This window comes from Nothoprocta perdicaria, unplaced genomic scaffold (genome assembly GCF_003342845.1).
Source record: "Nothoprocta perdicaria isolate Ctin4 unplaced genomic scaffold, notPer1 scaffold_291, whole genome shotgun sequence".
NCBI classification, from domain to species: Eukaryota; Metazoa; Chordata; class Aves; order Tinamiformes; family Tinamidae; genus Nothoprocta; species Nothoprocta perdicaria.
Genome location: NW_020455523.1, coordinates 316,909 through 330,160, shown reverse-complemented (window position 1 = coordinate 330,160; position 13,252 = coordinate 316,909). Strand labels below are relative to the sequence as shown.

General features: G+C 47.6%; 1 protein-coding gene across 1 annotated transcript in view; it reads left to right on the top strand.

Moving 5' to 3' along the window:
- Positions 1-13,252, top strand: part of UNC5C (unc-5 netrin receptor C) — a 59,649-nt gene that overhangs the window by 28,311 nt on the left and 18,086 nt on the right. The window contains exons 6-8 of the mRNA XM_026041760.1: positions 2,679-2,859; positions 4,024-4,191; positions 5,518-5,682. Of these exons, the coding sequence (XP_025897545.1) occupies positions 2,679-2,859; positions 4,024-4,191; positions 5,518-5,682 (514 nt within the window). The remainder of the gene's footprint in view (positions 1-2,678; positions 2,860-4,023; positions 4,192-5,517; positions 5,683-13,252) is intronic.

Here is a 13,252-nt window from a genome sequence, read left to right as displayed (position 1 = left end):
CAGAAGCAAAGTGACAACAACAGAACAAAGTGTCACTGTGGTTTGCACTCGCTGTCTCGTTCCCAATATGTGTTTTGTGTTCTCTCCTGGCTGTAATTTCTGCCTTTTGGGGGGTGACTTCTTCTTTTAACCTTAAAACAAGTAAGAAATCTGTTTCCAGAAACCGGTATGCAGTGGACACAGCATCCTCTTCAGTGGGCARCTCTAGGATTGAGTACGATGGAAACCAAATCCAAAAATCAAATAACRTTCCTCAGAAAGGCACTTAGGTCTCAAGGTACCCGAAATAGCTGCAGCTATACTAGGACAGGCTGGTGCTGTGCTCATTCCCATGGATTTCCTCCAGTGAGAGGCACACGGAGCACTTGCTACTACCAGAAGCCGGGACGCTGACGCTCTCGCCTTTCCTGCGGGGCGGCATGTGGCAGGTTCCCTCTGTTAATTAGAACAAATGTGCCAATTATGTTAATGCCTCTCCTGACACCAATCAGCGAAYAATTAGAGACAACACATCTGTCTCTCGGCGGGGCGCGCGGCGACAGGAAAGGCGCCGCAGGGCCTGGCGCGCAAAATGGCGGCCGCCCCCTCCCTCCCGCCTCGCGTGAGGGCCCAGGGCGCGCGCCGCGGCCTTACTCGCGCTCCGCCAAATGCGGGGCGAGTTCCTGCGTCAACGCGCTCAGCAGCCCACCTCAGCGAGGGGCTGAGACCTCAGAAGCGACAGGACGTCGACCAAGATGGTTACCTCCAGCACTTCGATAAGAGCCTGCGTAGTTGTCGCTCATAAATCACGGCGTCTCCGTGTACCGTTGCTCCCTCCTCTCTTGCGTTTCCCCACATCAGCTCCTGCTTGTGTAAAAATGCGGCACTGCTCCCACCATTCTTGGCTACCTGTGTCCAAAAAGAAGCAGAACCTGCCCCAAGGCCAGAGGTTGTACTCTGCAGATATCCAGCAGCTCTGGGGAAAAAAAACAGGTCATTAGTAACTGAAAATATCTACTAACCAAGATCTTATTTGAATATTGTAATGTGTTTTAATTGGTTAGCRTTTGTTCAGGGAGTGAAGGAGAAAATACACGTGCTAATTATCATTGGAATGGGGTGCTCTTTTTTGTGCTACTCYTTATGCTCATTGCTGAAATGTATGYGAAAGGAGACATTTTTTCCTCTGAAATCATCYGTCATCTGTTCGGTKYCCCCCTTGAGGATGAATACTGAATAGTATTATATTTTGCTACATGAACAGACTTAGGACCTCATAAACACTCTGTTTGGAAGCCAGTTCAAGAASGAATCAGGTATGTTAAAGATGTGTCCTTAAGAGATTGAGTTGAAAAACGCACACACACACAGATTTTGGGTTACCGATATACTGCCAAAACATATTTTTCAGGAAAAAAAAGGAAGCCTGATATTTTTCAAACTTAATATTTGTTTTTGTTAGCAAGTTCTGTGGGCCATTAGGCGAGAAAGATCTTTTTCTTAAGAGACTTGACAAACAGCCAGAGGCTGGATATCGAATTACAACGAGTCTCTATTTTCTGATATTGGCAACTCCTGTTTTSCTGCAATCTTGGGTTTTGCACAGATGAAAGGGAATTTAATGCTCACAGCTTTAATTTGGCCTCATCAACTGAGAGCCAGGCTGAATTTGCACGTATGTGCGCTTGGAGAGAGTGCCACAGGAATTACTAATGTGAACGTGGGCTCTGCGTTSCTCTGCGAGGCCGGGGCAGCTCTGTTAGAAATGGAAGGGAGGCCTCCATGCCCAAAGCTGGGAGAAACCCTGGAATGTGTCCCCATGGTCCCCATGGCCATCGCTGTGGGCTGCATCAACCCCTCCATGTATGTGAGCAGCTCTGCACATACCTGTGGCAGAGCGGGTCTGGTCTTGCCAGCTCGCACCTTGTGATGACTTGAATGAGTTTGTGTTTTTCTCCCTTTAATTAAATCCCCGGCACAAGCTGGAGTGAGGCAGGGACGTGAAGGGCCGGCTTTGATCCGTGCAGAGCCCCAGCCCTTCYCTGCAAGCAGCTCCCCTCAAATGAAAACAAGCTACTGGATTTTTGGCCAAATCATATGGGGGCGGCTCAGCACGGCCTGCTGGCATATAATAGGGTTTTTCTTTGGGAAGGCAATAAAGGGAACATTGTCTGGATTAAAAATCACATAGAAAAATATTTTTCTGTGTAAGCAAGGAAATTGCACTTTATTAAAATAAAGTATAGCTTACCCAGAGAAAAAGGAAAAGCAAGTATTTATGTAGTCTTTGTGATTCCCTATTTCCTTGGCAGCTGTCTTTATTTTGTTTAATCCTGATTCCAGTGAAACGATAATAGGCATATACGTGTGAGTATGTGTATAAGTTAAAATATTTTTGCATTTGTAGTTTGTTTGTAATTTCTTACCTACTGCGGTAGCATGGCGTCACTGTGCACAACCCGGTATGGATACATACAAGTTTACCACGTTATTTACTATCTAATTGGGCAAGAAATGCAAAAGAGCGAGGAAGAAGCCTTGGGGAGCCGATGATAAAGAGGGATTTGTGTTTGTAGGTCCAGTCTTAAGGCTTTAAGGCTCGGACATGCAGTGTTTTCTGGGACACGTCACATAATCCCACGCATTTGTCCTGGTGAGGACTAATCCTTGCCTTCCCTCTGTCCCTTTGAACCCCCCAGGTAGAGTGGCTCAAGAACGAGGAGGTGATCGATCCGGTGGAGGACCGCAACTTCTACATCACCATCGATCACAACCTGATCATCAAGCAAGCCCGTCTCTCCGACACGGCCAACTACACCTGTGTGGCCAAGAACATCGTGGCCAAGAGGAAGAGCACGACGGCCACCGTGATCGTCTATGGTCAGTGCCTGCCTCGTCCCGCAGCTCCGTCTCCATCCCGGCCTCTGCCTCTGCAAAATCCCTCCTACCCAGGGAGTGAGACCTGCTCTGACAACGCGCCAGCTGACTGTGCTGGTGTTCCTGGCAATCAGCTTAATTATAGGATAGAGAAGTAGGGGGAGAAAAATCCCTATGATTATCCCTAATATTCATTTCATATGCAGGGCGGCAGTTGGATTTAATTGTAAGCAGTTGCTTCCCTGAAGTTACAATGAGGGCCTTTTAGCTCAGTTTTTATAGAAAACTGGCTGAATTGAGCTGATTAGCAGCGTCTGTGATGCCGAGGGATGGACTTTGCATGAGCGCTGTGTTTTGTAACGCTGATGAATGCAGCATTATAAAGATGTAGGCATATTGCAACTCTTCTTCATACATATATGATATTATTTTTTGGTGTGCAGTCAAGAGACGTATGTAGGGGCAGCCATTTATATGCCTTCTCAAAAAAGAGAGTCGGCAATAAATCCCTTCCCCTGCTCCAGAAATAAAAAGCATATTCTTCCTGAGCAGCTTAAATCCTGGTCATAGTAATGCTGGGACGTGCGTACGCACCAGCTCTCTCTGTGGAGGGTGGATAGACTTGCCCTGACAGCCTCAAATTGCCTTCTGCAAAGAAAGGAAAAGGAAATCATGGGCTCCTGATCAGCCTGTTCCAAGCACTGCTGTGTCTCAGCGTGTGTGGGTTACGAGTTGTTCTGAGCACAAGCTGGACCAGGGCTTATCTTGCTTTGGGAAATGATGCAGCTTTCGGAGTATAGGCTACCGGGCTAGCGCGGCCCTAGGTGCACCCCGAGCACCCACGGCTTCACTTGCACACACTCAGCTTGGGGGTTAGTGCTGGACCAGAAAGGGACAAGTCACCCTGCAGCTGTAATRGCTGTCAAATGTTTTTTTTTGTTCAGTGTCAGCATTTCATGGGCTTGTACACTGACTTTGGGTCACGGCGCATTCTGTACATTGGAAGCGTGGCCTTGTGTTTATTCAGTGGTCCTGGACATAGTCTTCCCCAAGGCATCACTTGTCACCGCTCTTGGAGACAGCAGGRCACGGGGCTAGAGGCACTCTTGTGCTGACCAAAACGACTCAGTATATTAAGCCACCCTATTCTTGTGCCTTGTTTTGCAGTGAACGGAGGCTGGTCGACGTGGACGGAGTGGTCAGTGTGTAACAGCCGCTGTGGGAGAGGCTTCCAGAAGCGCACGAGGACCTGCACCAACCCCGCGCCGCTCAACGGCGGCGCCTTCTGCGAGGGCCAGAGCGTGCAGAAAATCGCGTGCACCACCCTGTGCCCAGGTTCAGTATATAGCCCCGGGGGCCAGCGTCGCACACGGCCCTTGACACCAAACACTTCAGGAGGCAGATACTGTTTGCCCAAACCTCCTTCTCTTTACTTAAAAACAAAGCAAAACAACAACAAAAACCCCCAAGCATTTCACTGATTTAACATGAAATTATATTACATAAGTAGATAAAGCAGTGAGCAGACATTATACTAAGCAGCAAGGGATTCAGACCCACTCCTGTACAAAGCTCGCATCGTTGACTCGGTCCTGGTAATTCAGGGGATTTAGGAAACCGGCAGAGCTTCAAATTGTAGGAGCTAAAGCTCTTTATGGGTTGAAAGGTCTGAACGACCAGAATTTGAGTATAGAAAGTGATTGTGATCTAAATATACTTGCAATGTCCGTTCAGACCAACTGTCACAGTGGATGTTAAATTGGAAGCCTAGGTTTACCTGGTGTCAAATGCAAAGGCATTTATGCTGGGCAGAGTCCTGTATCTGCGTCTTTCAGAGGATTTCATATACTCGCAAGTGCAACATTATTCAGGACACACAGGGTTTAGCTGGTGGCTTTTCTGCCTCTGTCGTATTGTGCAGGGCTTTCCTATGTCAGTCCCACTGAAATCAATGGCAATACTGATTGCACAAGGTCRTCTTCGGCTTGTGAAATGTAGAAAGCTAAATTTTCAGCTCCGACCATTGTTTCAAGTGACGGACTCCTAGCTCAGTCTTTTTCCTTGGAACAGTTACCTAATCTATTCTTTGGCTACTGAGTAATAATTTGTTCCTGATCCTAAATCCTAATTTGTTCCTTGGCTATTAACACTTTTGGAAATCATTTATGGGATTTTGAAAAGTGCTARGCATAGCTCTCACTCTGCTCAGGCGAAATATATCACAGCCTTTAGATATTTCTTTTAGTGTACCGTATTTAACATTAATTACCTCCCCATTAGAGAAGACTTTCTTGTCAAGTTTAATTTTAATCTCTGCATTAAAAAATCACAGACTCCCAAGCCATTTGTCTTCTCATACGCTTTAACCATGSATAAACTGCTGGCAGTTTTCTAAAAAGGGAGGGGAAGGAGCAGAGATGGGGCAAAGAGAAAGGAGAGTAGGTGAAAGTGTGTTGCTAGTCCAGGAATATCACTGAGGAAGGTGAGGAGTGACTTGTTTCTGCGGGTTGGTTGACACAGCCTAACGACTTGCATGGAAAGGGCTGCGAGCTGCAGGTTGGTGTGTGCAGAGGAGTGCCCATTGCTGGCTCGCTGCCTCTTGCACACACATATGCACACACACACGGTGCCCTAAAAAGTTGCCTCCTTCCCTTGTCTCAGTGGATGGGAAATGGACGTCCTGGAGCAAGTGGTCCACGTGCGGCACGGAGTGCACCCACTGGCGCCGGCGGGAGTGCGCGGCGCCGGCGCCCAAGAACGGCGGCAAGGACTGCGAGGGGCTCGTGCTGCAGTCCAARAACTGCACGGACGGGCTCTGCATGCAAAGTAAGTGCGCGCGCGGGCACGGCGCCCCCCTGGCCACGTGCCCTAGGGAGAGCGTCCCGGAGAGCTGAAGGTGCCCCTCCGGAGGGAATATCCTGCTGCCAGGCGAGGGGAAGCATCTCCCGYGCTGCGGCTCGGCAGGGACGGCAGCCACCCCCTTGTCAGGCTCTAAAGCTGCTGTTTRTGCTGGGCGCTGCCTCCCTCCGGGGGAGGAAGCCTGGGGAGGGGATGTCAAGGCAAACAGAGGTGCACACGTAGCACGGCGAGTGCCCTCCCACACAACCAAGGAGCCCATGTAGCCATACCAGCCCCTGCGATATGATCAGGGCCTTCACAGGAAAGGTGCTCACGGTGCCTTTTTGATCCTYGCTTTGTACTTGGGTGTCATAAACGCTTCTGTTCTGAGCCGTCTTGTCCTTGGCCCTTGAGTAGGTGCTCCAGCAGGGAAAGAAAGAAAAGCTCTTCCTGGTGTCCTTCCCCACCTGCGCAGCTGCACAAATGCCAAGGGCCCACGCAATTCTGTGCTGGTTAGGGATACCTGAATTAAATAAAGAAAGAAAAGAGCTCTCTAGAGGAAAGTGGTTTTGCCTTCGTCAAGGTCCTGCACATGCATGTGGCACACACCAGCTGATGCTTCTCTCTAAACCCCATTCAGCATCCGAGCTTGGCAATTGAAGCAAGTGGCTTGAGAAAAGACTTTCAGCTTGTTAAAACTGTCAGTCCATGGCAGCAGCACAAAAAGCTGTAATTCTTCAGTTTTTATGTGGAGGTGAGAAGGCAAGATTCRGATATTCTTCTTTTCTCTTTTCCAAAGAGAGGGAGAAGAAGAGCCATGTCTTGTTGCATTTTTTATAGTGGGAGAGCTAACGTGCTTGTAGCTCCAGTGTTGTGAATAAGCCACTGTGATAAATTAGGAAAAAAAGGTATGTCCCCCATGCAGAAGAACTCTTTACTATCAGATTGTATTTAGACAGGTGCATGTCATTTTTGTGTATGTGCATAGGGAGAGTCATTTAAGCAGAAATCTAGTGGAAAAACAGATATAATGGCACTACCGAATAAAAGCCCYGTAGGGATCTCATTTATCTGTTGATGGTATATTGCATTTTATTTATGAAAGTGGATACTGAGTATAAAGCAGAGGTCTTCAGCAGGGCAGGGAGCGAGGCAACTGTGAGTCCTGTGCTGCTTCATGAATGTGTGTATAAAAATGGTAGTGAAAACTGCATAGTTGCCTATTGAGCTGCTCGGCTCCAGGTACCTTCAGGGCTGGGATTTGCTGGCGCTGCTGCAATAGTGTCTTTCCACCCGYGGGGTTTCGTAGAGCTCTGAGACGTAGAGACCTCTCTCTGCTCTCCGTTCCTGAGACGCAGTGAGTGTTTCAGGGGCCCGTGGGGTTGAAGCTGCTCCCGGCTTGGGGACCACGGCACATCCTCCGTAGCCCCAGCCCGTCGTGCACACCTGTGGGTTCACTCTCAAAGCAGATATAGTCGGGTCAATGCACTAGGAGGCAGCTTCTGCTCCTAGTGACCTACTCGTCACTAGGTGTTGCTTTGGCCAAAGCTCCCTTGTACCTCTGTGTCCCCGTATAACTGTAGATASCCAGGAAAATAATGTTGGATTGAATGAGTCTAATTTACAGGCCCTTTCTCTTCCAGTCTATTATTCACAAACACGGCATCAGCTGGGTAAATCAATAAGCTCTTTCATCAGACTGCCCCTGCTCCAGCAAAGAGCAGCAGTCTGCACCACTATCGATTTCTGTGGGGATAAAAACTGTGGCGCTTTCTCCATCCCTTGTAATTACAGTATTTTACACYCAAAGCTGTAGTTTGTGCTTACCACTAGCTGTGGTATTTCTAGCACAACTCTGCTGTCACATTTATTCAGACTAATGATCTTGCTAGTACACACACACGCTCCCTTATTCAGTAGTTAGTATTTTTCCCTTAACATGAAAGGATGAACAGTCATTAAACTAGAGAGCCTGCAGAGAGACAGAAGGCTGCATCGGAAAAGAAAAGCAGCTGTGGTGAAAATTTAGGGCAGTCATTACTATTTTAAGTTYCCAAATACACGGCATTGCCTAGCAGGCCCCATTACGACCTCCTCGTAATTGGTGTAATAGCATTAATACAGTCTCTGGAACAAAACGCGCGGCAGGTACCAGAAGAACTGGCGAGTTACCSCCCACTCTGGCTGCATTACTGCTTCCCTCGCTGCATTATTTCCCACTCGAGGGAGGAGAGCTGTGGTAAGTGCCTCGGTGCACTTGAACGACGCACTTGAAAGAGGCCCCACATCTCACGGGGGGCTGCTTGGAGCAGGAGCCCTGCAGTTAACCCTCCCAAATGCCTTCAGGGGTGCTCAGCACAGAGCCTCCCAAAGGCTGTGAAATCCTCTCTCTGAAAGACTGTGTTTCCTCCTATAACGGTAGCAATCAAAGCATGAGAAAAAAAGCCACAGTTTGTCATGCTCGTGCACTACGGGGTGCCCTTTTCCCGACTTGTGCTTGTTTATSCGCAGAACCTGGAGCAGAAAGCGAGGTTAACCTGGTGCTAATATCTCTGTCTTCCTGCAGCATATGTATTCTGCACATGCCCTGCTTGTTTAATGCGACGTGCCAGAGTCTTCTGATGGAATAAGCGTTTGTTTCCCTTTTTGGCTTGTTTTGAAAGCAGGCATTGAGTGAAGAATTATAGAGCAGAGCAGTTTGTCGAGGACCTCTGGTCCCGCCGAGCAGATTAGTGTGTGAAGAGCCGGGCAAATGTTTCTGAGGCTGCAGGAGGCAAGCCAAGCCCTCTCGAGGGAGACTGCAACACAAGCCTGTGTGTGCACGGCAAGGAAATAAAACCTTTTATTAGGAGCACGTGGGTCAAGAGAGAGCTCCTGACGTGCTCAGCCTCTCGGCGTAGTGATCCCATCCACCTGGCCTGGCTCCCTCGCAGGGGGAGGTTTTGCTCGTCTGAAGAAATCACCTCATCTGCTGCTGCAGGAGGTTGTCCCTAATGTTGATATTGGGATAGGAGAAGGGAGAGATGTGCAGCTCTATTTTTAACCAGCTGCTGTGTAATGCTGTGGCAGCCAGGGGAATTTGTATGTGCTTCTCTGAGTTACAAGTCTTGGTTATTTATATTACTAAAGCAGCAGGAGGAAACCCCAGCTGGGAAGTGTCCACAGTCTGGTGGGCACTCCAGAAATGCCTAGTGAGAATCCTTGCCCACAAGAGCTGCTGCTCTAAATAGATTAAAGCTTTGAGAGGAAACAGCAGTGCCCGGCCACAAGCCAAGACCAGGGCAGGGGGGGTCTGTGTCACTTACCCCAGTCACTCCAGAAAGGGCCTCCCCCCCATTAATTTTAATGAAATGTAAGTCTTCTAAAATCTGTAGGCTCTTTGGAAACAAACTCAGCTATTTCAAAAACATTACAGCCATGCAGGGAGAGGGAAAAGAAAAAGTCTTCCGTCTATAACTTTCATCCTTCTAGTTCCCCTGTGTTTTTCTGTTACTCTTCTCATATTCACTCTGCACATTAAAAAAAAAAAAAAAAAAGAGAAGTTTCACAAGGAGATGAAAGAAAAACGCAAACTTATAATAAGATCTAACTGATGCATTGGGAAAAGCAGCAGCACAGTGGCAGAAATCAGCATTTAGATGGGCTTTGCCCTGGGGGGCTGGCAGAGCGAGGTTGCAGGAGCAGCCCAGGACTCCTCAGCAAGCCGGAGGCAGCATCAGGAGCAGAAACCAGATGCCCTTCAGGATCTGTGCCTGCGTGGAGGACTAGCAGGAGCGTTAGCGGGATGCTTAAATGCAGCTCCCGTTAAGGCAGGAATTTGGGGGATAAACAGCTGGAAAACCAGCTCCAAAGTCACCACGATGTCTAAGGCCGCAAGCCGTAAAGCCCGAGTATAGAGGTTTCCCTGCCTGTGTGCTTATAGCCCTGCCAAAGATCTTGGTGCATGTTGTTGAACACCCATTTGGAAAAGCCCTGCTTCCCAGGAGCATCTTTTCCAACAGTCCTGGCAGCCTCGATGCCCTCTTTTCATTCGCCCTTCGGCTGCTGCTGCCTTCCCCAGCTGCTTGCCCTGCAGCCGCTCCTCAGTGCTGACACATGTCTGTATTTCAGCTCCCTCCAGGGCCAGCCACAAAGCAGAGCAAGCCCAGGACATCACTGCAAACACGGGCTTGGCAAGCAAAAAATTGCCATGCTAGACGTGTTTGTTTTGTTGTCAGACATCCATAACAAACCTAATGTTAAGGAGCTGTGCTTCCGAGGTATTAAAGAGCGGCATAAGATTGAGCCAAAAGGTCAAAATCCTTAACTGTAAACACTTGCATAATGTCACAATTGCCTGTTCTAATCCACATCAAATTTTAGTAACAAGTTATCCAGCTCATCCATCTCTCCCRCTGCCTATATAGATGATATGCATGTTTAAACCGAAGCAAGACCTTTCCAACAATGTTAGTGAAATGTCAGAAATCTAATTTAAAATGAAAACATCGTTGCAGTCGTCATTATAGAATATCATAAACTCCTGTTCAGGGACAGAATGGGAGAGACTCTGCATTTAAGCTAGCTACTCTGTGACGATCTCAGATAACACCTAAGTAAATAATCTGTCTCAAAGCCTCCAGCTCCCTGTTTATTAGCCCGCCCTGAACATGCCAATAATTAGTCCTCAGAAGGAAAATAAATTACTGTGCATTATCTCTGGGCTGCCTGATACCATATCTGACCTTGAGCATCGTTACTGTGCACATGAAGGGCTTTCTTTAGAATAAAAAGTGTAGGAAGGGCCTGGGCGCATTCACTCCGAGGCTTTTTGGCAGCTCTCAGGACTTTGCTTTTTCCTCCTTTTTAACCACAACAAATCACCCTGTATTGGCTGTTTCTTCTTGTTTATGTGCTACAGTTTCTAGGATTTAGCAGGGAAGGGAAAAAATTAGCAGCAATTACAGTCCCCAAATTATTGTTAATACTTATTCCACGGTAAATCTGCATTAGCAACGTGTTAAGTGATGAAGGCAGAGCACTCACAGTTAGAACTAGCAGTTTGCTTTAGGTAGCTCTTGCACCCTTAACTCCGTCCCTTGCAGTAAAGGACGTGATAGAAGTTTGTCCAGTTTGCTACAGTCAAGGCAGTGTGTTTTCTTCTCTCAAAAATGTCTCTTTATATTGGTATTGTGAATTGAAAACTTCTGGGTGCCTGTTCTGAGCAGTGTGGAGTTTCACAGAACTGCAAGATGGGCTGGCTTTGAGTTGCAGATAACTGCAGGACAAGAGGAAGAAGCTAGAACCTCCGAGGGAAATACCGAATTAGGGCTGAAAAAGACCTTGCTATGTGAATTTAAACCAGAAATAATTTAGCGCTTGCTGTTTGCAACTGCTCAGGAAACAGAAATGTGGACGTGTGCGGATACTGGAGCTCATTTGGCAGCAATAAGTGCCATAGGGAAGCAAAGGCTCGTTGCCATCAACGCTGATGCCACCGTGCACGTGGCCTTAGTGTCTGTGGCTGCTTTGACTCGTCCTAGAAGTGTTTGCTACTGATTTTAGGCACCCGCCTGTGCGAGCTCATCCCTGTTCACCATCAAAGCAGCGAGCGAGTGCCCTCCTCTTCCCCTGCAGGCAATTTGAGGGCTTTGACTTCCGAACCAAACGGGGTCGGGGAAAAGGACTGTTAGGATGTATTAGGATCAACCTGTTGGRCTCGTTGCGCCAGGATGGTAGAGAGACACGTCGTGGGGCTAGGCTTGCAAAAGGGCCATGTAATTATGTGGCCTGAGCTCCTTTTGAAGCCGCAGCTGCGAGGATAAAGCACCGGGTRTCTGGAGATCAGAGGCAAATAGTGCCCGATTCAAATAGGGTGCATTAAAGGAACGAGGAGCGCCGAGTGTTTTGTGCAATCTTTGCCTTACTAAATGAAAGCGCCTGCCTGAAACACTTGCTAACCTTGATGCTGTCTCAAAATGCGTGTCATTCACTGTGACCGCTGCAGATAATGGCATAAAGCAATTGCATTGCAGGGCATTAGTAGGTATTTTTGTAAATATAACCGAAATTGAATGGSAGCAGTAATTAAGTGCCAAAAAGATCACCTTCACCTCCACTGCCATCCCACACGGTTACCTGCAGGGAAAAGAGAGAGGGCAGTTACACAGGCAGCAAAGTAAAGCACAAAAGGGAAATGTGGAAGTTTTTTCTCCTTTTTTTATGTAAAGATTTTATTTTCTGCGCGCAACGAAATCCTTTTATAAGGTGAATAATCCACACTAAAATTGCTAGGCAGTAATACAAATTGGGCCTGCTCCAAAGGCAGCTACTAAGAGAAAGAAGGGGTTACCAAGTTTAGTATGGAGGAAGCCCTGCCAGAGACCTTGTGTCTTGTACTACAGGGAGAAAAATTGCCCCTTACATGAGCCACTTCCCAAGCCAGGGCGGGATATTCATGCCTTTCTCCATGAAATCAAACACAGGATTTCAGGATGTTTCTCATCCTGATACATGGTGCCAGGCTGAGCACCGAGGCCCCAGCCCCAGATGTGCCGTGAATGTATCGAGAGGTAGAAGACATTAGAAAAGTTGCTTTGGTGACTGTCGGCCTGCTTGAGGTTCAGAGAAGGAGTCAGTGCCAAAATCTCCACACGTTTTCCTTCCCAGATCCCGAATTTTCCATTGCCGCACACTTGGGGTCCCCCTGAAGCTCAGAGCAAGGTGTGTGAGGCCACGCTGCGTGCAGGACGTGTGCTGCACCTCAAGCTGCACCTCTCATGGCTGGGGTGCTCCGCGCTCACGCTGCTCCACATCAGTCAGATGAGCTTCAAAGGCAGTACGGATAAATGGAGACAATTCCCCAGTGCAGAATCGACTCATGCCGAAATTGGGTTRGACTAAATTGATAAAAAGCCTGCTGAAGTCTTTTCTGTGTACCCAAGTTGCATGCTTTTAATTTTTTGCACTACAATGTAGCATTCRGCCCTTCTCCATTTTTCTTCCCAGCGTGTTACATCAGTCTAGAGCTGTTTAACTGGCTCTGGATAGTTCTTTACAGAAAGGAAATAGGCAATGCCTACTTGATGTCCTTTATCAGGAAGTATCTGCTTTTGTACAAAGGATTTGTGCAACTACCATCACTTTAGCTTAAAAAGGCCACCTTGAATATTTCACTTCCACAGGGACAGAGAACATGTTTACAAGACTATARTAGAATATAGAGTAGAATACGTGGAGAAATATCAACTTAATTAAAGGCTTTTTAACAAATGCATTTACTGTGTAAGGACAGKGGTACCATGTCTGTGCACAGCTCAAGCCTCCGCCTGATTCTCTAGGTATGCCTTGGATCAAAGTTTTTGTAAGAGAGGGAAAATAGTATCTGGTTCTGCTAAGCCTCTGAGCTCCTGTGTAATGAGCTCATGTGCAAAGCGTCCTCCTCTGAGCTCATGTGCAAAGCGTGAGTATTGATATTTTAGTGGTCCAGCAGCAGGTTACACAACAAAACATCAAAAGCCCCTTTGAAAATGTACATTCCCAACGAGCCGTAGGGAGACGCTTAAATAACTTTGCTCAA